The sequence below is a fragment of the Nymphaea colorata genome, chromosome 12 (genome assembly GCF_008831285.2).
Source record: "Nymphaea colorata isolate Beijing-Zhang1983 chromosome 12, ASM883128v2, whole genome shotgun sequence".
Classification (NCBI taxonomy): domain Eukaryota; kingdom Viridiplantae; phylum Streptophyta; class Magnoliopsida; order Nymphaeales; family Nymphaeaceae; genus Nymphaea; species Nymphaea colorata.
The window spans coordinates 9,736,378-9,758,498 of NC_045149.1; the positions used below are offsets into that span (position 1 = coordinate 9,736,378).

General features: G+C 37.6%; 2 protein-coding genes across 2 annotated transcripts; both read left to right on the forward strand.

Moving 5' to 3' along the window:
- The first annotated feature begins 7,007 nt into the window (after positions 1-7,007).
- Positions 7,008-7,373, forward strand: LOC126410585 (auxin-responsive protein SAUR22-like). The gene has a single exon (XM_050080720.1). It carries the CDS (start codon positions 7,008-7,010, stop codon positions 7,371-7,373), a length of 366 nt encoding a protein of 121 aa, XP_049936677.1.
- An 8,581-nt stretch (positions 7,374-15,954) lies between these two features.
- On the forward strand, positions 15,955-20,266 carry LOC126410586 (auxin-responsive protein SAUR36-like). Its single transcript, XM_050080721.1, has 2 exons — positions 15,955-16,139; positions 19,921-20,266. Exons 1-2 carry the CDS (start codon positions 15,955-15,957, stop codon positions 20,264-20,266), a joined length of 531 nt encoding a protein of 176 aa, XP_049936678.1.
- Positions 20,267-22,121: the final 1,855 nt, after the last annotated feature.

Below are 22,121 nucleotides of genomic sequence, written 5' to 3' on the forward strand. Positions count from 1 at the left end.
TCATCTCTTTAACGAGGGCTTGGGGTTTGCTTTTGTCTGGCAATAATGAGCCGGCAGAGGCTGGCCCGTTGTCCAGGACAAGTAGTACTCAGAGTGAATAGAGATGACACACGACATTACTTTTGCTGCCGCTGCCAATGCCTATCATGCCATCGCAGGCAGCCAAAACCGGTACGACTGTTCAAAACCATGAGCCATGAAGTTGGGAAGGATGAGGAGGACAGAAGCCGGTTTTTCGCTTTTGTGAACTGCAAGATGCCCACGGTTTTCGCTTTCCAGAGTTTGAAATCCGCCGTCCTGACCGGTGTGATCTCCCCAGATGGTCAGCCCCGATGAAAGTGAAGTTCACGGTGGCAGATTTTACTGCTTTTCAAGAGGGTTAATTTTATATGTTTGCTATTGTCAGGGTCGTTTGGCAACCCAATTTTTTTGTTATATCTGCCTCAAAATTACATAAATTTATGAAATACTGTCGTAGTATTTTATGAATTCATCTTAATATTTGAAGCAAATACATAAAACAGTAACATTATCACCAGCTAGATGCCGGCTTTTGGCTTTTACTATGTACAACGAAAAAAAGGAACAAATACAAATACAATGCTTCTGAAATAGTTACTGATCAGGAGACTACTGTTGTTACACTATAGTCTTGAGCCCAATTGATTTGTTTGTTCTTTCTCACCTGATTAAAAGCAATCAAGTATGAGAGAGGGGGAGGGAGGGTGGGGGTGCGTGTGTGTGGATGACACCAACGTTTAACCCAGTTTTGTGAAAGTTTTGTTCTATGAAAACCAAATCTTTTAAGAGTTTCGAGAACTCTTTACTTATTTGGGAGATGCATTCAGAATCTGGTTTTTCACGAATAATACGAGGGATCATGTTTTTTTACTCATTTTACAAAATCAAATCTTGTTAAAACCAAGCTTTTCTTATATCTAGATAGATGGCAGGAGGACAATGTAAAAAGCATTGTTTGAAGGCAAAAACTGGTTTTAAGGTGTCATCCAAATGTCTTATTTATTTATTTTTGGCTCGGTTTCTAAGATAATTGAGTACACTGCAGTTAAAGTGCAGTTAGATGGTGCTATTGGAGCAACCAAATATATGTCCCCCTGATACATGCATGATCTTTTAAGAGAATTATGCGTGTTTTGAAAATAAACCCTGCTGTCGAGCACTCAATGAGGAGGGCAAGAAACCTAGTTGCCCAAGAAAATGAAAGGTGAAAAAAAAAAAGCGAGAGGAAACGACAGGTTTATGATCAGAGAACCAGTGGAACCCACTATTCTTTTCTGTATGTGTACCCATGTGCGCTCTTGTTAAATTCAGTTGGGTATCAACTTCTGAATATATGTCTTATTGTAATGTAGAACTAGCTAGACCAGTAAGATCATTGTGTCCGAATTCTCAAATCAACCCAGGAGTTTGCCTTTATTACTTCTAGGTTTGATTGTTTTGACCGCCCATTAATTCTTTTCAGTCAACAAGTAGGGGGAGGTTAATACACCGATTTGGATATGATATCCGACCGAACTATTTCAAGAAAATTGGATATGAAAAAAATGAATCGTATCCGATTAAGAAATCAAATCAGATTAGAATTCATATACTGATAAATATCTGGGTTTAGTTTTAAATAAATATCTTATGTCCAATTCTCGTACTTTTAAAAGGTCGGCTGGGTTCCGTCCCAAATTTGGATTTGGATATCAATTTAAAAATTGGATTTGGACTGTAAAAACAGATTTCACATTCAGATTCGGGTATGACCTTTTTCATTTGTATTTGAAGCCAAGTATATGAGTACCGAAAAAGTAGATAGCTTAAGATTATACTTGATTTGAATGTTGACATCCCTATCCAGAATGTACGACGTTCCCGTTTCATAACAAAGAATCAGCGACCATATGGTCATTTTCTAAAAAAAGCATTACAAAGATTGAAATATTTGTTTATGCATGCGTCCATTGCATGCAAGCCTATATGTTTGTTATGCACTCTCTCTCTCTACACACTCCGGCAACTGTTCAGCAGACTAGCTCTCCTAGCCTCTCCCTTTGCAGCCCTCACTAGAGTAGAACGCCTGCATCCTCAGCCCATTGCTTTACTCGACCGAAGCCTCCTTTCCAGGGGCGAAGCGAAGGGGGCCGGCCAAACGAGACTCCAAATATGCACTTCATGGGAAGGGGCCCTCCCTCCCCACAACCATGCCCTCATTTTTTTTTTTAAATTTACATGTAAATTTTGAAAAATTTTATGAACCCTATATAAAAAATTTGAAAAATAATATTTGAGCCCCTGTTAAAATTTGAAAGTATAATTTGGCTCTCCTCATCAAAAATTATTGACTCCACCCCTACTCCTTTCGTAAGTCCCACTGGCTTGTCCACCACAGTCACCACCCCCTAGTCCTTATAATCCACCGTCACATGCATCCCCAACATGCACCACCGACCATGGCTTTTGTAGTCAACTGCCCCACCGATCGCAGTTCATTGCTTAATCCATCTTGTTTTGTTTACCTTTTAGTATCTATGCAACATGTGTAAAGCTTGAGGCCCCTCAATAATGTTTTTTAAAAGTGTCGTATGGCAACAATAGTAAAGTGTTATAGTTATATAGGCATGTCCTAAAAATTGAGATAAGACTTAAGAAACAGGTAAGAGGCTCAAAAAAAGTCCACAAAAATGATGGGTTAGGTAGGTTGATGGTTCGAGATCATCGTTTGCTTTAGAAATTGCTTGTCACAGTTTGAGGACCTCTATAGTCTAGCAAGCTAAGGATACTTGTTAAAATCTTTAAAGGGTTTCCGGAAATATTTTAGATGGGTCGACTATATCTTTCAAAATATTTACAAGAGCTAAATTAAATTTTTTAAAAATTATAATATTAGGTTTTTTTTTTTCAAAAAATCTCAAGGGAGGCCGTGGCCTCTCCTAGCCCTTTCTCCCACCTTTGGAGGGAACATTTGAACCCGGCAAAGACCTCCATTTACTATGTACATATTCTTTGTTGGATTTTTTTTTTCTTTTAAATATATAACCAGGATGGCAACTAGTTTCAGAAACTGGTAAGTGATGGGTTTATAGTGACCAAAATACTTTTGGCTAAGTAAAAACCGAGCCTTTTTTTTTTTTTTGCAAGTGCAAAAAACGGATATGAAAAAGTTGGAAGTTTAAAAGTATATTTTTTATAAAAATTCTTAAAATACTCCAACCCCTTTCTTTTTTTCCTTGGGTACATATTTGTTGCATGCACCACCTGGTGCACGTAACTCGATCTCCTAGTTTCCTCAGGCAGCCGTTCAAAGTGAACAGCCCAAGTGATTATTTTATCCAAATCAAGCTCACCAAGAGGTACCCTCAGATTCACAGCTAATTAACCAGTTAATTTGTCATGTCCTTCAGGTTTGGATCCAGTAAAACAGTTGGGGTCCCAGGTCTGATGTAGAATAAGACATGGTCTGTTACAAGCAAAACTATGCTACGTGATTTTAAAATTACATAGAAATTCCGTTCCCCTTAACTTAGATCTGGATACATTCTTTAAAATTCAACCTGCCACATTAAATGGAAATTTTCTTTGTTCAAACAAGCAAACTTCTTGACCTCCCTTACAAAATCTGTCAGGCCACAAAAAAGCAATACCTAATTTACTTCCAGCGGCAGTGACACGAAAATTACTAGAGGGACAATATAAAGCACTACCGCAAATAATGAAGCCCTTGAAGTAGATATATAGCTCTGTCTCTGCAAATTTAGAAAGTCAAAATTTACAAATTAAGCGTCACCATCTATTTTTCGTAATTTCAAAGCAACTTATTCCTGAAATGCTGCGTATTTATGATACTGCCGTCATTGTTCAAAAGTTGTTTGATTTCACATGCTATTATATGATTGCATGAAACCACTATTCCACTCGTTCGAATCACAAAACCATGCCTAATTGTTGCTAAAAGTTTATTATTAACAAATTAAAATATGTCGGAAGCCTATCTTACATATTCTTCATTGTCTACCTAATCTGCAAATTCGTCATATTGATGAGCCTCAGGCTGAACGATCGTCTTTAATGAGGTTGAGCATCCCCTTTTAAGCATAAATTATAAAAGATAGCTAATCAAACACCAAGTCAACTTTGCCTTCCCTCTAGAATGTCATGCAACAAGTGTTGGAAATTAAATCCAATTTAAGCAAGATAGTTGTATTACAAGTTATAAGGGACAAATGAGTTATTTTATTAAGAGGAGTAACCATACCCACTTTAGAGGTGCTTCACATCAAACACTAAATATGTTTTTTGATGCATCTGAAGAGTGAATAGATGCCAGAATCTGGGTTTTATCATATTTATACATCGAGATAATTCAATAGTGAGGATGCGTTGAGGTTCCCTTCAATAATTTGCATCGTTTGGCAGGTCTCTCTCTCTCTCTTTCTCTGGCAAAAACACAAATACAGGAGCGAGCTCTCTTGAAAAACAAAACTAATTATATGCGTTATATTGGTCCACCAAATTTTTGACAAAAATGCCTCTAATTCACCCCAAAAAAAAAAGAAAACATTTTGTGAAGACAAAAATTAAAATAAAAAAAAGTAAACAGACTATAAAAAGCATTTTTTTAAAGAAATTACCAAAATGTGTCCCTACTTTTACTATGTATGTTGGTTATCTGCACTTAACAGTGCGCCCAAGTCAATCTTGTAGAAAATTGCTTGGAAGTCCTTTTTTGTACCGCAGGCAGGATAAGGCGTCGGGCCCTTTCTCTTTGCTTGACCTGCCGGTCAGAAAGGGGTTCAAAGCTCCTCTTTTCTGGCTGGCCTGTGAGGGCTCTGACACCTTCTCTTTTTGTTGGAAAGGTCCAGAGAGAGCGAAATGAAGCTCATCGTCCGAAAGACTTGAATTGTTTGAACTAAATTGTGGAGAGGAAGCCTCCCGACTCCTGTCCGACTGTCGCAGACTGGTCGGACGCGGACGATAAGACGTATTAAATGTTCTTGAATGCCTTGGACTGCGTGACGCAGTATTTTGGAACGAATCCAACAGCACAAATACTTTCACATTGGAGAGACGTACACCATAGTGCAGGTCCATAGCCCCAGTGCATGACATGTATCCCATTGGCCACTTTCTGTGTCTTATACATCGGCCTTTGCAGAGGGCAAAGGCAAACAGTTGTGAATATAACCAGCTTCACTCACATTGTCCAAAACTACAAGATTGAGAACTTTATTATAAATTATATGTTTCCTCATAATCTAAATGATTTAAGAACTAATTTTGACAGTGCAATCTGCAGCTTTCATTCCCGTTAAGGCATTTGTGAAGATCTCCGATCCATTAACTACTCAGGCCGCCAACTACGTACCTAACTGTAGCATCAAACCTCTGGTATTTAATTTTTCCTCTGGTACATGTGAAGGGACTTGAAACAATTTAGGCGGTGGATGCTTAAATTTCTACCGTATATCTTCCTGATGACAAAAAATCTTAGCAGAAGCAGAAATACCAAATTAGTAAAGGACACAGGATGGGCTATCTGAAGTGCATGTGCGTACGAGACGAGTTGTCTCCTCCTAACTTAATGCACGCGGTGCCTACGACCTGCATAGGCTCCTCATATTATATGCAGTCTTCGTGCAACTAAAAGGACAAGTGTAATCCCGCATTGTTTTTTTCCAGTGGATCTCTTTATTTAATAGTTGTTCACCACGACATGAATTCCCATTTCTCATGCACATGCACGCCGTCCTTTCTTATCCCTAACTGAAACTGCAATAACATTCAAGTGATGTCCTTTGCTCATATTTCACCATGCTGGCAGCAGTAGTTCGGTTTCATCTTTTGTTGGAATTACCTCCACATCTTAATCCTCATAGAGCTAAACTGTTCAATGATAGATTAGTCTAATTTGATGCATTATCCTATTAGACTTCTTTAAGCTTATCTCGAAAACACTGATCCATTTGTATAAATCAGGACAACTGGCTGAGCTGCAACTGTTAAGCCTCAATAATTTAGACAGTTGTTGAGCGCACAATCTCAGCTGCTGACTCTATGAGTTGGTCTCTTTTTTTTCATGGTCGAACATGAATATGGGTCCATCGATCTGAGAATCTAATACAACCTTTGAAGCCACTGAATTCCTGAGGCCTATGTTTTGCATAGGGATGTCAATATATCTGATTTGGATTGGATATTCCATCAAATCATTTTTAAAATGTTAGAATCAAAAAAAATTAATATCTAATTAAGAAACCGGATCAAATTTAGATTTAAGAAATGACATATGATTGGATTTGGATTAGATTAAGTTTCAATTAAATATCAATACTCTTACATTTGAAAATTGGCCAAATTCGATTTAAAATTCTTAATCGGATTCAGATATGAATTAAAAATCAAATTCAGATTGTGAAATAGGATTTCAGATATAGCTTTTCTTTATTCGTATTTGAATCCAACTTTATATGAATGCCCAAAACAAAATATGGTTAGCGTTATATCTGAATCAAATTTGATCCAATGGCATCCCTAATTTTGCTGGATAAATTTTGTGGTCCATAAATTTGTGTTTTCCTGCTGATCAACTAGATGCCATTTACTCAGCATTGACATAAATGAAGGTAGACGACTCTTTGTAGTCGTCCATTTTGTTTTCATCTCAACAATTGAAAAAACCAAAGCCCATGGGAAGATCCCTAGCCCCTGCATTAGAAACACAGCTACATAGGCCCCACAGCATGCCGGAGTTGTTGTGTGGTGAGAAGACAGATCAAACAGGTTCACATGCAGTACCTCCGGCATCTGCAGAATGCTTTCTAAGTCGGCCGCTGGATTGACCTGTTCTACCTCTCTCACTGGCCCTTATAAAAGGAAGGCACAACTGATTATCCTTCAAAACGTCCCCAGCATTCTTCTTCCAAAACCAAAGAGCACCACTCTTCCTTGAATCATCTGCTTCCCCTCCAAAGAAACACAGATACACAGGATCAAGGTACCAGATGGCTTTGCTTAAGGGCGTCGTTGGCAAGGTTCAGAAGAAGCTATCCCACTCAGATAGCAGGAAGCTTTCTAGATCAGCTTCTCTACCACGCTCCGGAGAAGTGCATGAGGTCAAGCAGGGGTACTTTGCTGTACTTGCCGTCTCCGATGGCGTCTCGAAGAGGTTCATGGTGCCACTGAGTTTCCTATCAAACCCTGCTTTTCTCAGGCTGCTAGATGAGGCTGAGGAGGAATATGGATATGCCCAACAAAGTATTTTGACCGTGCTATGCCATCCGAGCGAGCTCGAGAGCATCTTAGCAGGACAGTGCAGGAAAGAGAGAAGGGAATCCTTCCCTGCTGCGATCTTCAGAGGGCAGTGGTAACAAGAAATTATCCCTAACGCGCGATGGCTTGAAACTTGTGGATAGAACAAGTTCACCATTTTCCGCACCCAACATGTACTATAACATCTAGTCGATACTATACTTTGTGAATTCTCACGAGCTTTTGGCGGTTGTAATTTTGAACAAAATTAAATTAACATCTTCATCCGAAGCACAGATTTGTGCCTTTGATGAACATGCACGCAATATTCTCTTCCTTTCCTCATCTAATTCGTTGTAGCATTTCTCTAAGCATTTCTCTTTCCATATAATCGGGTGTTTATAGGATAAATTAAAACAATTTTGAGAGCATATTGTGGCATCCCAATTCTGAAAATTATTGAAGCTAGACTGATCTCATTTTTAAGAGATTGAGACATTTGGGTAGCCTTGTAACTTCGGTATTAATTATATTGCTTCACATTGCTTTAGTTTTGAACGAGAGTTGGATAGAAAGTGTTGTAGGATCCACCACGTGGTGCACACCAAGAGATCGCATCTGTTGGAGTCGAGTTGTTATTGTTAGAAGAGTAACAGAGAAATCCTTACGAACTCTGTACTAAGTACATCTGCTTTCAACAAAGAAAAGAAAATATAATCAAGTGTGAACAAGTCCTACCTGGAAAACAATAGGGAGCAAAAGATGGAACAACTTCTGCTCTTCTTCAAACCCTTTCCCAACATAACACAATGGCAGTGTTTATTGCAAAAGGAAATTAAACACAGAGGAAAAAGCGCAGCAAAGAGAAACTAGCTATCACACGTGGAACATGGGTACTCACAGTGCGCTAAACTAGGAGCCACCAGTAGACAACAAGATCTCGCCCTTAAAACGGGGGCTTCCCTATAAAACTCCACTCGCCCCGGTTTTACCTGAGAGTGAGTTGCAAAGAGTGCGCTCCCGTGCATACAACAAATATGCACCACCCCCACCCCGCTAAAAAGAAAGGGGCGGAATTTAGGGTAGTTTGAGAAATATTAAAAAAGAAATGCCTTTTTTCGTCTTTTAAATTTTTAAATGTTTTTTTATCAGCATAAAAATTATCCCTTTTACCGACACGAACTTTATGGTCACTATAAAGTTTTGTAAACCATGGGATGCATGAACCAGCTTCTGTTTTAGTGGCTACTCACAATTATACATAAAATGTTTGTTTAAGTGGTTTCACCCGCTCTTCAGAAAACTAACATTATTTGATAGGAAAAACCAAAAAGAACCCAACCATCCTAGCTAGCGATGCGGATATCGCAGAGGGCCAAAGCCCTTCATGAATCTGACCGCACAATTGTCCAACACAGGAGAGATCTTACACAACAGATCTTTTAGAGGAGGGCAACATACACTACAAAAAAAACTCAAGCGTTACCGACAGCCACAAAATGTCGATAAAATTAAAACGCAAGTCGATAATGGTTTTACCGACGTCTTCTGTTTGACAAAGGAAATGTCACTAAAAATCATCACCAACACATTAAACAAAAGCATCGGTGTAGGGTATCACTGATGTGGCCTAGACGTAGGTAAACATTGATTATTACCGACTTCTTCTTACATCGAAAATAATAAATTATTTCTAACATGTTAGTGGCCTTTGACAAAAACTCTACCAACAACGAGACTGACAGTTAGTAAAATTTTTACCGACAAATAATTGGATGTTGGCAAAACTTTAACCAACGCCTGACCTAACGTTATCACTACTTTTTATCGATGCACATTTACGCGTCAGTGAAAGTCTTTCAAGTATGTTGTCCGACTATGACATAATTTTTTTAAAAATAGAAAATACATATATAAATGCTTACATTTTTTATCTATCAAATGAAGCAAACAAAACAAATATTCAAACTTATATTACAAGGCAATTGATTCACTATAGTTAAAAGTTCCAAAACCATTTTTAACAAAATAATCATATAAACAGAAAGTGCTATCATGGTAAACTTCATCGCTGAGGTGGAAATCTTACAAAGTTTGGCGGTGTCAGCATGTCTACCATGAACATTAAGTAAACACGTTAGTTCTCTCATAAATGATGTTTAACAAATATAACTCATTAGTCATTACAACAAATGAACTGTTACAAAACCCAAGTTTGTATTACGAAGCTGTTGTACTATAAACTAAGTAACTTGAGCCTAAAATTGAGGAAACTGAGACTCAAGCGAAGAAATTTTACCCTTCAGTAATGCATTTTCTTCTTGCATAGTATATACTTCACTCAATTTAGAGGATGAACGGAGCTGAGAAGGACTAACACCAAGCCCTATCATCCGTACTCCATCATGTGTCTCTTGTTCCAACACCCTAGAGTAGAAGTCATTACTTTATGGTGTATCTTGTGTCCCTTAAGGGACTGTTTGGAGTTGTTATTTTAGTTAATCCTACAAAATATATCATAGAAAATATAACTATTCCAGTATATGCATAACATATATGTTGATGAAATACAAGAATGTAATTATTTGAATGAGACTTATAATCATAGCGTTGGTTTCAGGGTTGGAGTAGTTCGGGCTTTTACTGGTCCTAATAACAATGAGCAGTTCAACACGTGATCGCTGCTCAGAACTTTCCCCAAACTATATATCATAATTAGGGCAATATGTTAGTTAATATGTACAGTCATATAATACATGAAAGAAGATAAATGTATATTTTTTCATGAAACGTGCAAAACTCTATGTACCAGTCGCATGCAAATATTTCAATTTTGCACGCATTAGTGCATTTTTTCGCTAATTTTCTAAAACACGAAAGCAACTTAATATAGGAAAGGATCCTATGAGATGTTGTACATGCTTATGAACAATTTGAGGACAACATATAGGTTGTTTGAACAATTTTATATACTCATGCCTCCAATACCTATATAGTCGTGCATGTTCATGCATAACCCACTTGTGTAGAGATTCTTTTTATTTTTTTTGGACATTGATATTTGTGTTGTTGGTTCTGAGATTATTAATGGCAACAACATATATGGTTGCTTCATGCACATCCAAGGTAGCAAACTACATATCACCAACATGACAAGCCATATTGTAGGTTGAACTTAAATTTCAAAAATGGTTGAATCCATCACTAGCCAATCCCAAGCGTACATTTGAAGCTTTAAATACAAATGATGGATGCATCTCATCAAAGTTCTTCCATGCTGCACCATCTACTGGGTGTCTAAGGACTCCATCTTTTACACGTTGGTCACTCTGTTGTCATATGTTTTGCAACTTCAGTCACTTTAAACATTCTCTTTAATTTCTCTTTAATCGTGCAATGAGGGGAAAATATCATAGAGCCTTCATTGGTTTCCTTCAACACTTACTGGCTTTTGTCCTCATTCGTTCATCATTGTCCTTCCATCACAAAATACTACATTTATCACATGTATCTTTTGTTGTGTTTTCATTTCTGAACAACATACAATTACTAAGACACATATCAACTTCAACTCTCCAATGATCTTATTTGCCTCATAAACTAATTTCAGTAGTTTTATCCCTGCATCTATTAACAACTTAAGTAACAAACCGAAGTTTTTGTAGGTCCACCTATATAATTTTTTTTATATGAAACAATCGTATTAAAAAACTCATCTTCGTAAATCTACTGCATCCTAGATATGTGTTTGTTCAATATCTTTAATCATTCTTTCATAATCATCGTTAATCTGACCATTATTCGTACTATCCGTCATCTAAGAAAATGCATCTAGTTGTACATGAAACACGTTTAATAGAAAACCCTTCAATGTTTTGCACAACCATTTCCGACGCACATTCATGTGAATGTCTTCTCTTCCAATGATATTGAATCCTATAACATGACCACATCTTTGGGATCCTCTGACTTGAACTCCATTCCTACAGAAGGAGCACATTCTTCGAGATATTTCATTTCCTTTTATTCGTTGTCATCCAATGATGCAGATATTTCATACACCTATCTAGAATGCATAAAGTCTGTCGATCAAATAATATTTTAACATTATCTCATGAATTGTTTATTTCGTGCACAAATACCCTCTATCAAATAACATTCAACATTATCTCATTATAAAGTCCATCACTCAATGATGAACCTTATCCCATGCCATTTAGTTAATGTTATCCATTATAGAAGAGTTGTTATCTCTTTCTCTCGTTACTATTCATGACCTTTCTTCATAGACTCGTTGTTATCTCATTATTTCGTAACCATTCTTTTTGTTACGTGATTGTATTATCTCATCTCTCTTTACTTATCTTCTACTTTGTACGTGTGTCTTCTCTCATTGCATCAATCAATAATAAGAGTAACGGTTACGAGATAATTAGAAAAACTAGGATGCATATACTTATCTCTGAAATTGTTATCTTATGCATTCATTATGTCATGATTTTGTTATCTCATGTAAATTATCTCAAACACGTTACATCGTAACATTATATACCACATGAATTGTGATGCACTGATTACCTGTTGCATCAACATTTTCTTTCTTTTTCAGCTTTGCCATCATCTTCCCATTTAGTTCCTTAGGAAGTGCTCCTTCAATTTCTTTGAATGTCCAACTGTTAAAAAAAAAAAAACCTGTAGAAGCCATTGTCTTTGTCATTTAAAATCCATGAACAAAAAACCACAGCGACATCATTGTGAACTCACCGTTCTTTTGTTTTGTTGTCATTCTTGCAATTTCTACTTGAAGGCCAAGTTTCTTTTACTAGCAAACTCTGCTCTTCTTCATTCAGCAGGAACCTCTCTCAACTTTTTTTTTCTTTCTAACCGTCTTCCTTCATTTGTGTGAAGGAATGCATGCAGCTTGAAGGAACTCAGGTTAAATACACATGTTGGATCTGTGCAACGTAAAAGCATTCAAGTAAATATGCACATGTACTTTTTCTGGCACAAAGATCATTACTGAAACTTTACATATAAATAGTACAATCTACCTTATAAGAGCGTTCAATTAAATATGAACATAAAACTTTTCATTTACTAAGGTCAATACTAGAACTTTACAAATACGTGATAGGGTCCACCCATGGCATATGCCCTTTGCGTACACGAGGTAGCGCATGTATGCAACTATTGTGAAAGAAGTGTTTCTAATGCTACGAGATGGCTCACCAGTGCTCCATGTAGGTACCCATTACTAGCGCAGCTCAACGAGAGCAGCATCGGGCAGTCCATCCTCAACAAAACGGTAAGGCTTAATGAGAGCAGTGCCAAGCAGTAGTCCATCCTCAACGGTAGTAAGCATTATTCATCCCTAGCACTAGGGCAAGCAATGCTACTTGTTGGGACTTGTAGGAGCACTATTTTCACTTCTGGCATTAAAGTAGTGTCATTGAAGCTACATTTTTTTGTTGTAATAATGAGAAAAAACAAATTTCATGCATTTGATACCATGTTAGAAATCAAACATCAAGAGTGGGGAGTTCAAGTTGGTCATGAACAACAAAAGAGAAAAACAACATAACAACAGTTTTTCTTGGTTCGACACTCAGGCCTACATCCATAGAGAACGAGAATAGCTTGTTTCATTCACATATTCTTTGTCATGGATACACCAATATATATTGAGTGTTGCAGAGATATGTTTGGAAAGGAAAAGAGTAATGGAATGTGATGAACCGAATAAGTCTCAAGAGATAAGGTTCCAAAACAATTGAGAGATATCTTTCCATGAAGAGTGCAACTGCTCGATCTGTTTGTGTTGGCCGTTAGGATATATTCTCCTTCCAAAAAACCCGTAATAGTCAACTTCACTAGCAAACTCAAATCAATTTGTAAAGCTCGAGAAGCCTTCCCACTATAACTTGCCATCCTTTTTCATGTAATTTCTTTTGTGCTTCCTAAGATCACTTGAGAAAGACAGGTTTACATTTCACGCCTTTTCAACTACCACTATCTTTCTATCTCTCTAGTTTGTAGACATAAACTGCAATCACCTTTTTCCAGCCACTTTTTCTCCCAGGTTTTCTTTCCCTTTCATCATTGCTAGAAAATGTGCTTACTAAAAACAGCTTGTCTTTTTACGGAAGATTTTTAATCATCATCTTCTCATTCATAATGATCCTCTATAGATGAAATAGATAAAAACTTTTTATAAACGCGACACAAGGAGGGAAAGAGGGATAAGGTGAGAGACTTGGAAGAGGAGGGTGAGGAGTGGTGGCGTTGTTAGCAAGCCTTACCGAGTCAAGTCAAGCTCCTCAATATACTATCGAATTGAGCTCAAGCTTAATTTATTATGCTCGATAGAGCAACCTTCTTCAAGCATCGAGTGTTTCCCACTCGACTCTCTCAAGTTCTCAGCCAAACTCACCATATCAGAGATCAAACAGGTTGATATCTTGTCTTAATCGTACGTGTTACACTTGGATCTATATGTACTCGGTAGTTTAAGTTGACATCTAACAGAAATGTGATCAACAACAAAAGAGAATTAAATCTAAATAGGCAGAAAGATTGCCTGATTGACAATAGCAATATCTACCGGTACTTCAATCTTCTTTATTGATGAACTTGTCAATCTATGAAGATGTCATAGTAATGACAGATGATGGACTTGGTTAGACCATGTTATCGAACATGGGGCAGGGGTAAAAGACAAATATGATATTGAGAAACATGTGTCTCAATACAAACTTAACAATAACAATATCTACAGGTACTGGAATCTTCTGAATTGATGAAAAGTTATAGTAGTGACCAGATGATGAACTTGGTTAGACCAAGTGAGCATGAGGCAGGGGTAAAAGTCACATGATTTTGAGACACAAGATGTATATCAATACAAACTTAATGGTTTATGATTTTGGTTGCGAAATGCTAATGCCTGAGTTAATGTTCTTTTGTTCCTACATCCCGAATACTGTACTACAAGGGGTTAACCCCTCAGTTTAAACTCATATGTTCCTAATGACGGTACTGACATTGGAGGCAATCTAGTTGATGGTCTACAGGTTTCTTGATTTCTGCAGCGAAATAATTGTGAATATCTTTAATTTTTTTGAATAAAGATCTTGCGATTATAACCATTTATGTGTTAAAATAAGGCAGTTTTCTAATTTGTAATATGTTCAGTAGAAAGTATTCCGTGTAGTGTTTTGAAGAAAAGGCTTGAAAATTTTTATTTAAAATTCTGGGTGTTACACTTACGAGGGCCACTATTATGCTGTTCAATCTTTTGGGTCAAAATCCCTCAATGAATTCACACAAGTCCAAAAGGATTGGCAAGTTCTGGTAGACCCATACACTTGATCAACAAGAGGGTCCAAAAGGAAACCATGACCACAGTTGTAAACCCAGGGGCAAAATTTCCACCGGTATTCATTGACGATATATATATATATATATATATATGTTAAATTAAGTGGAAACGTCCACGTTAAATTATTGCTATAGTTGGTTGTCCCCTAAAAGACCTACCAAAGGGACGTATGCTAGGAAAGAAAGTCCATCTCTCAAGTGATAGAACAGTGCATGCATATCCCTTTACTGTTTCAGCTACCATGTCCTTATGCTCATGTTGGGCATGGATGTTTTCAACTTGATAGAATGTGGGCGGAAAAGTTAGACATAACTCAGATCCATGACTGATAAAGTACATAGCAGGCGCATGGGTTTGAAGGCAAACAAATAGATAGACGATTTATAAGAGTTAGTGTAAATTTTGTATGGAGATATAACTTGTATGTCAACTAGGAGCAGCTTCGTAAATTTCATAGAGGACTGAAGTTGAGTTCAAGTTTCTTGAAAGGTTAATCATTGTCCGTCCAAAACACCCAATTGTTCATTTGGAACATAGCCTGCTTTATTTTATTTGCTAATACTATATATTTGGACCTGACGTGAGGGGTGGAGCCAGAAAATTCTGATTAAGGGTACTAGGTATAAAATTTCAAATTTTTAGAGACCGCAAATATATAAATGAAAATAAATTTCTCATAAATATCCATATAAAAATAAGAAGTTATTTGGGGCCTATGTGAGCAACTGCCCACACATAGCCCACACCTGCCTGATGTCTGACGACTGGAGTTCCTTATGGCAGATCTTGTCGCCCACAGGCTTAGGGCTACTATTGGTGTCTTACTAACGATTTGCAACTCCATTAAACTACGACGATTGGCAACTTTGAATCTTTAACCATAGACAAAGGTCACCGATTCTTGGGGAACAATAAAACTTTTATGACGGTAACGCTAATGCATTTTGATGTGCCTAATATTAATTAGTTAGATTCACCTTATAATAATTATCAGCCATTATTTTTGCGTAGATGGTGCAGTATTTCATATCCTTTCTAGCAATCATTTTATCAATTTGAATGATCAATATATGGTACAGAACCAACTTGCTGGGGTGCATAGCACCTTCATCATAAACACTGCATGACCCCACATGCTGTCTTGACATGGTCAGAAAGGCACTCTGAGCGGCATGGCCTTGCCTTCCCGGAAACCTCTCACACACTTAGCATAAACAGCAAGCATGCCTTGACCCTAAAATGTGTATAAATAGGAAACCGATCAGTTGCTGAAATCAAGTTGAAGTTGAAGTTGAAGCAGGCCAAGTTTCATTACTCACAAGATGGCCATGCTCAAGATCGCTGCCCGGAGTTTGCAGAGGAGATTTTTGCGCCCGAAGGCGGAACTGAAGGAGGGTCACTTTGCTGTTTTGGCCACCCATGAGGCGAATTCAAAGAGATTCCTGGTGCCGCTATGTTGCCTAAGCAACCCAGCCTTTGTGAGGCTGCTAGATGAAGCCCAGGAAGAGTATGGCTTTTGCCATCAGAACATCCTTACTGTACCCTGCGATCCGGCCGAGCTCGAAAACATTTTGGCAGGAGATCAATGGGGGAATTAGTGGCGGGCCGGGTTCCTTTTCCAATGGGATCTTTAGAGCCAATGGTAAATGAAGTGCTGCAAGCACAAGGAGCTTAGGAAGGTTGATGACAAGAAGAGTTTCATTTGTTTTCTATTGTATATTCGATCTACTACTTATGTATCTACATGCCACCGGAGACTAATCTCAAAGATTGATATGTACTAGCTAACAGAGTTTTCGGTAGAATTAATATAATCTAAATTACAATTCTTTGTTTCAAAAATGTTGTCATAGTTTAGCAAATAGAATTACTATGAACGGAAAACAATTGGCTAAAGAAAATTCAACATCCCAAAAAATCGTGTAAGTTCCCAACGAAGCCAAAGTTGGACTACTGGAATCAGTAATTTAGACAACAATAAAGATACGTACATTGAAACCATGATCTCGTGGAGCCCATTCAAGCGGAAAAGATATATATTGCACATCATTTTTTCCTACCTTCTCCACGGCTAAGGGGCACTACTTGTTTGAATTCTAAACTTTATGGGAATCTTTCATGTAAATAAATAAAAATTAGGGAGGTGTTAATGCATAAATTAATAAGCAAATTTCGTGGGTAGATGTGGGCAACGGCCCACACCAGACCTTAGTGCCCGAGGCTTGTGGACTGGTCTGGGCAATTGCCCACACCAGACTACAAAATTAAAATGCTTTGTTTATAAATTGCTGCCTTATTATTTATTTATGGAGTGCCGCCCATTAATAAAGCCTTAAACTTTCAATAATCATTAACTAAAAATTTTGACTCCACTACAGCCCAAGATTGAGTAGCGTGCACAGAGGTGTGCACCCAATAAGTATGCACCAAAGGAGGTTGGGGTTATTTCATAAAGAAATGGATATTTTAGACATTTTCACTCTTTCACAGTTCCATTTTACCCTTTCTAATGGAGGTATTTTGGTCATTGAACACCCTTGTGAGCAATTTTTCATGCACAGAACCAGCTTCGCTACATCCCTGCCTCTGCTGTTGTGTTGGCTTATACCGGAATTAACTTGTCTTCTCACTTCGCTGGGAACAGACCCTCGTAGTATTAAGTCTAGATATCATAGCATTTAACCACATAAATTAGAGCTACATCTCCCTTTTATCTAACATGATCCTTCCGAAAAGGCCAGGTCCTTTCTTTAATAATTCTCCTTGACTATATAGTAGTCCAAAGGGCACTTGATCTCTTTTTATCTTATTAGTTCAAAACAGGCACCGTCTTTTTCATTAATAGATGGCGAAGGGCCTCTCTGTCTGCCATGAGATCTCAACCTATCTTAAGGTCACCAGATTTACATGATAAATGACGTACTTGACGAACTGTACTTTGCCCTCATGAAGTGATCGAGACTTTGTTGCCAACTAATGTTGACAGCGAGATTTGAAAGGTGAACTCAATTATGAATCGTTTTCATCATGATCTTGTGAATGAGGACGTGAGTCTTCTTCTTTTAACTCACGCATGGGCCCTTTGAGAGCAGGGGCTCGGCAGCTTCCTTTGGATGCGGTTCATTTTTCTATTAAAGTTGACAAGCTATAAGACCATAGTCCAAAAAGATAGGCGGTGCTTCTCGCTTTAACAACACGCCACATGATGTATCATTCGCTAATAACAGTGTCCAACTTAAAACCATGGTCCCTACAAGAAACCAAGAGCGAAATTTCGGCTCTAGTTCCTTGTATATTGAGATACCCACAGCCATTAATGGATCAACTCAAACCACAATGAATGATTGTCGGAGCTGTTCCTCTTGCCTTCGAAAATATATAAACATATATAAACAACCATTTAATTATATATATATATATATATATCTTGAAACATGACTTAACATTTATTTGGCAAATAAGTAGTTGATGATAACCGTCCGATCTAAAGATCAGATGACCTAGATACTGGCTATTTATTTTTTTATTATTTTTGTTTTCACTCTCTTTCTTCTTGACTTTCTCTCCCTTTCTCGATTCTCCCTCCCTTCCCCAACTCCTCCCATCCCTACACCTATCCCCCACCAGAAATGGCGGCTGCCGACTTCCTCCTTCAACAATAGATGGGTGGAATACTCATATTTGAAGCCGCTGCCCAGCGGCTTACTGGCAGGCCACCTGGGCCTTCGACGAGTCCCACCAGGCCGGCCAGCTAGGTGGCAGCGATCTTCTCCTCCCCTCCTTCATTTTATCTATGTCACATGGGTTATGTCACATGGGTAGAGGACCAGGATAGATATATATACATATATATATATATATATATATATACTGTTAATGTTTTTTGTCAATATTACTTTTATTTCATACAAAATTTAAAATTTTATTAAATAAAATGGAAAAGGAAAGAGAAAAGAGGAAACAAAGGTGAGGAAAAAGATAAGAGAAGAGAAATGAAAAAGGAACAAGTGAAAACACGAGTGGGTGCACCTCTTGGGCTGCACCTGCACCCACAGCTAAACAGACTTGGGTGCTTCACCAATTTTCACGCACCCATGTTACTTAGCATTTTACCCACCACCAAGGCGGCACCCACTGGTAGGTCCGCCAGCATTGGGGTATGCTACTGGCGGCCGCCCCTGGTAGTGGGTAAAATGGTGGAGGGAGCGAGGGTGAGGGAAAAATAAAAAATTTAAAAAATAAGTAAGAATGGACAGTTTGAAGGCCATCTGATCCAATTATCGGATGGCTTTTATTAACTGTCCATTTGACAAATATATGTTAGAGTCATCGTTTTACTTCTCTCACTCCTCTCTCTCTCTCTCTTTATATATATATATATATATATATATATATATATATATATATATATATATATATATATATATATATATATATATATATATATATATATATATATATAGGAAGTTGATAAAAACCAGACCACTTGAGTAAGATACAAAAAGCAGACCTATTGAAAGTAATTATTAAAATAATTTAAATCTAACGTTAAAGAAATCATCTTAAAAACGATTTGATGAAAAACATATACTAAGCTGGCTGTTTTTTTTACTTAAATAATGTTTGTTGTAATATTCAAAGAATGAATGGTTGTTTTTTTTACAAAAATGACTTGAACTAAAGCATGATCTATACTAATTAGTTTTTATAAACACACTAGAAGGTCCATATTTTCTTTAAAACATCTTTTAGTATGAATTTAAGAGGTCTGGTTTATAGCCATTACCCAAATAGTTTGATACCTACCAATCACTTATATATATATATTTTTTATATGTGCCGCACAGGCACCCGCATCTGCACTGCACCAGCACCCATTCCTCTCACTCATATGACGCAGGGTACAACAAGTTCGACACACATAGATCTCTTTGAGGTCATCCAAGATGGGAACAACCTACATTTTGTTTAATCTCAAAACTCTTTGACTCCCTCATATTTCATCTCCTTACTTTGTCAATTTTACCTTCTATTAAGACCTCATCATTTACCTGCAAAGGAATTTATATACAAAGATGCTGAGTATCTTGATTATAGACATGATACGGCCCCACACCCTGTTACTGTCGAATGGTGAAAAAGCAGATCCAATCGAGAAAAGCATAATTTCACATGCAGCTCTTATCCATATGTCAATTATTGTGGGCCACACTCTTTTCTAAAAGCTGTATAAGTACTGGTGCTGGTAGCTTGTTAATCCACATCCATCACTTAATCTTCTATTTCAGGAAGAAGGATAACTTCCACTACCTCAATCCATCAACTACTTTTGAGGGTGCAATATTGCAGCATAAGATGGTGGTGCTTAAGAATATTGCTCAAAATTTGCAGAGGAAATTTTTGCGATCAAGTGGAGAAATGAAGGAGGGTCACTTTGCTGTCATGGCCTCCCTGGATGGCAATTCAAAGAGGTTCATGGTGCCGCTCAGTTGCTTGAGCAAACCTGCTTTCGTGAGGCTGTTAGACGAGGCTGAGGAGGAATATGGCTTTTCTCATCGGAACATCCTTACCGTGCCCTGTGATCCAACTGAACTTGAGAGAATATTGGCAGGGGATTGGAGGAAAGACTACTGAATGGGGATTACCTTTTCCAGTACTAATCTCTTTGAGGGCCATTCGCCCAAAAGAATTTGGGTCCTAACCCAAGGGAAAGCGGGTTGGTAACATTATCAGTTCGGTTATATATTATTTTGGTCTCACGTCCTTGTACATATATCTCGAGAGGGAGATTTGAGATACTGGATATATATGTACCATTAGCTTATGTTTTTGTACAAAAGATTTGTAGAAACTTTTCTAATAAAATGTTTGCCTTCCTTTAGTAACTTGAGGTCCTTCATTACTCTTGCCAAAGAATACAAATGCGTCAAGATAAGGAAAATAAGGTGCGAGCAAAAAACTATGCCTACATGTCATTCCAACAGGATATCAAAGTTTAGTTTGTGTTGTTCAAAAACTTACTTTAACTTTGCTAGATTAGATTTTTCTGTTATAAACAAGGTTTGTCATTTTCTGCACAAGCACACTATCGAACACTGGACTGCTATTAAATCTATTCATCACTAGAACAATGGGCCTCTAGGATCTGATCTTCGTATTCCAACTCCATCAGATTTTTCTCTTATAGCATTCTCACATACTCACTGGACCTGGTAGCCCGATGATTGAAGGTCTACAGGTGGTTATGCACTCTTTTTTAGATTGAGCACTTTGTCCTGTAGCTCAAAATTGTAAGATACTATTGTCTGTTCTAGTTCTAAAGCTAAATATAGGTATGTTGCTAACATCACTGCTAAAGTTATGTAGCTCCAATTCTTGCTCAAGGAACTATCAGCATTAGTACCCTCCATATCCATTCTATAGTGTGGAAATACAAGTGCCATCATCAAATCTTTCATAGTTGAAGCAAACACATAGATCAAGACGTACATTTTATTAGAGATCAATTTGTGAATCAAACTTCAAGTCAGACATATGCCCTTAGTCATAACAAATGGTGGATATTCTTGCACAACCTGCACCAATATATACTTCAGTTTTACCAACTCATGAAATCCAAACTCAATGCCCCACCAAAAACTTTGGGTTAGCGGGGGATATTCTACTATTGGTAATTTAATTGTGCTTCTCACCTTCATCCAAGTACCGGATTAGTAAGACCTAAAGGGCATGGTTACAAGAAGGAAGGAGAGATTTCAGTGCTTAATACAACTCTATGACATATCCTATTCATCAATGTAAATCAGATCTGAATCTAGCAGGATCTGATTCTTTTAAAACATAGCCAGGATTTTGTATTTGTCACTAAACATGATGTTTTTCCTAGTGTTTATTATGAGAATCTCTCCCATTGATTGTGTATGAGTGAAGAGAAAGGGAGAGATGACACTGATGGACTTCTACCCAATCTCTATAATCTTGTTCTTTATTCCGGTTTTCTTTGAATCAATTTGATAATCCCATTGAACAGGTTGTAGTTAAAATTTTGAAGAAAGAAAACCGTAGGCATTCAATGAAAATAGGTGCTCTCGATTGAGAACCTTCTAGACATAGGTTATGGATTTGAACCTCCTTGCCCTCTAGCTACGATCATTCTGTCATTGCCTAGCTATGCGAAAAATCCAGGTCTGTCCAAAATACAATTTCCCATGGAAAAGCCATGGGTGAAAGTGACTTCAGATATGGAGGATGAAGACAATCAAAGTCTTCTGCTGTTGGAGATGAAGTAAAACAATGGTAGAGCTCCAATTTTCATATCGGAAAGGGACTATGAACGTATGGCACACACTATTCAATTGAGTTGCAAGTGGATGCTTTGTAAGTGCTTTTGCAAAAGTAAGTCTTTATTACACTTTTTCTTTCAATGCATTGTGTAAGATGTGGTTCAAAAAGGTTTTCCCTAATTTCACCTTCTTGGGAAAGGGAACAT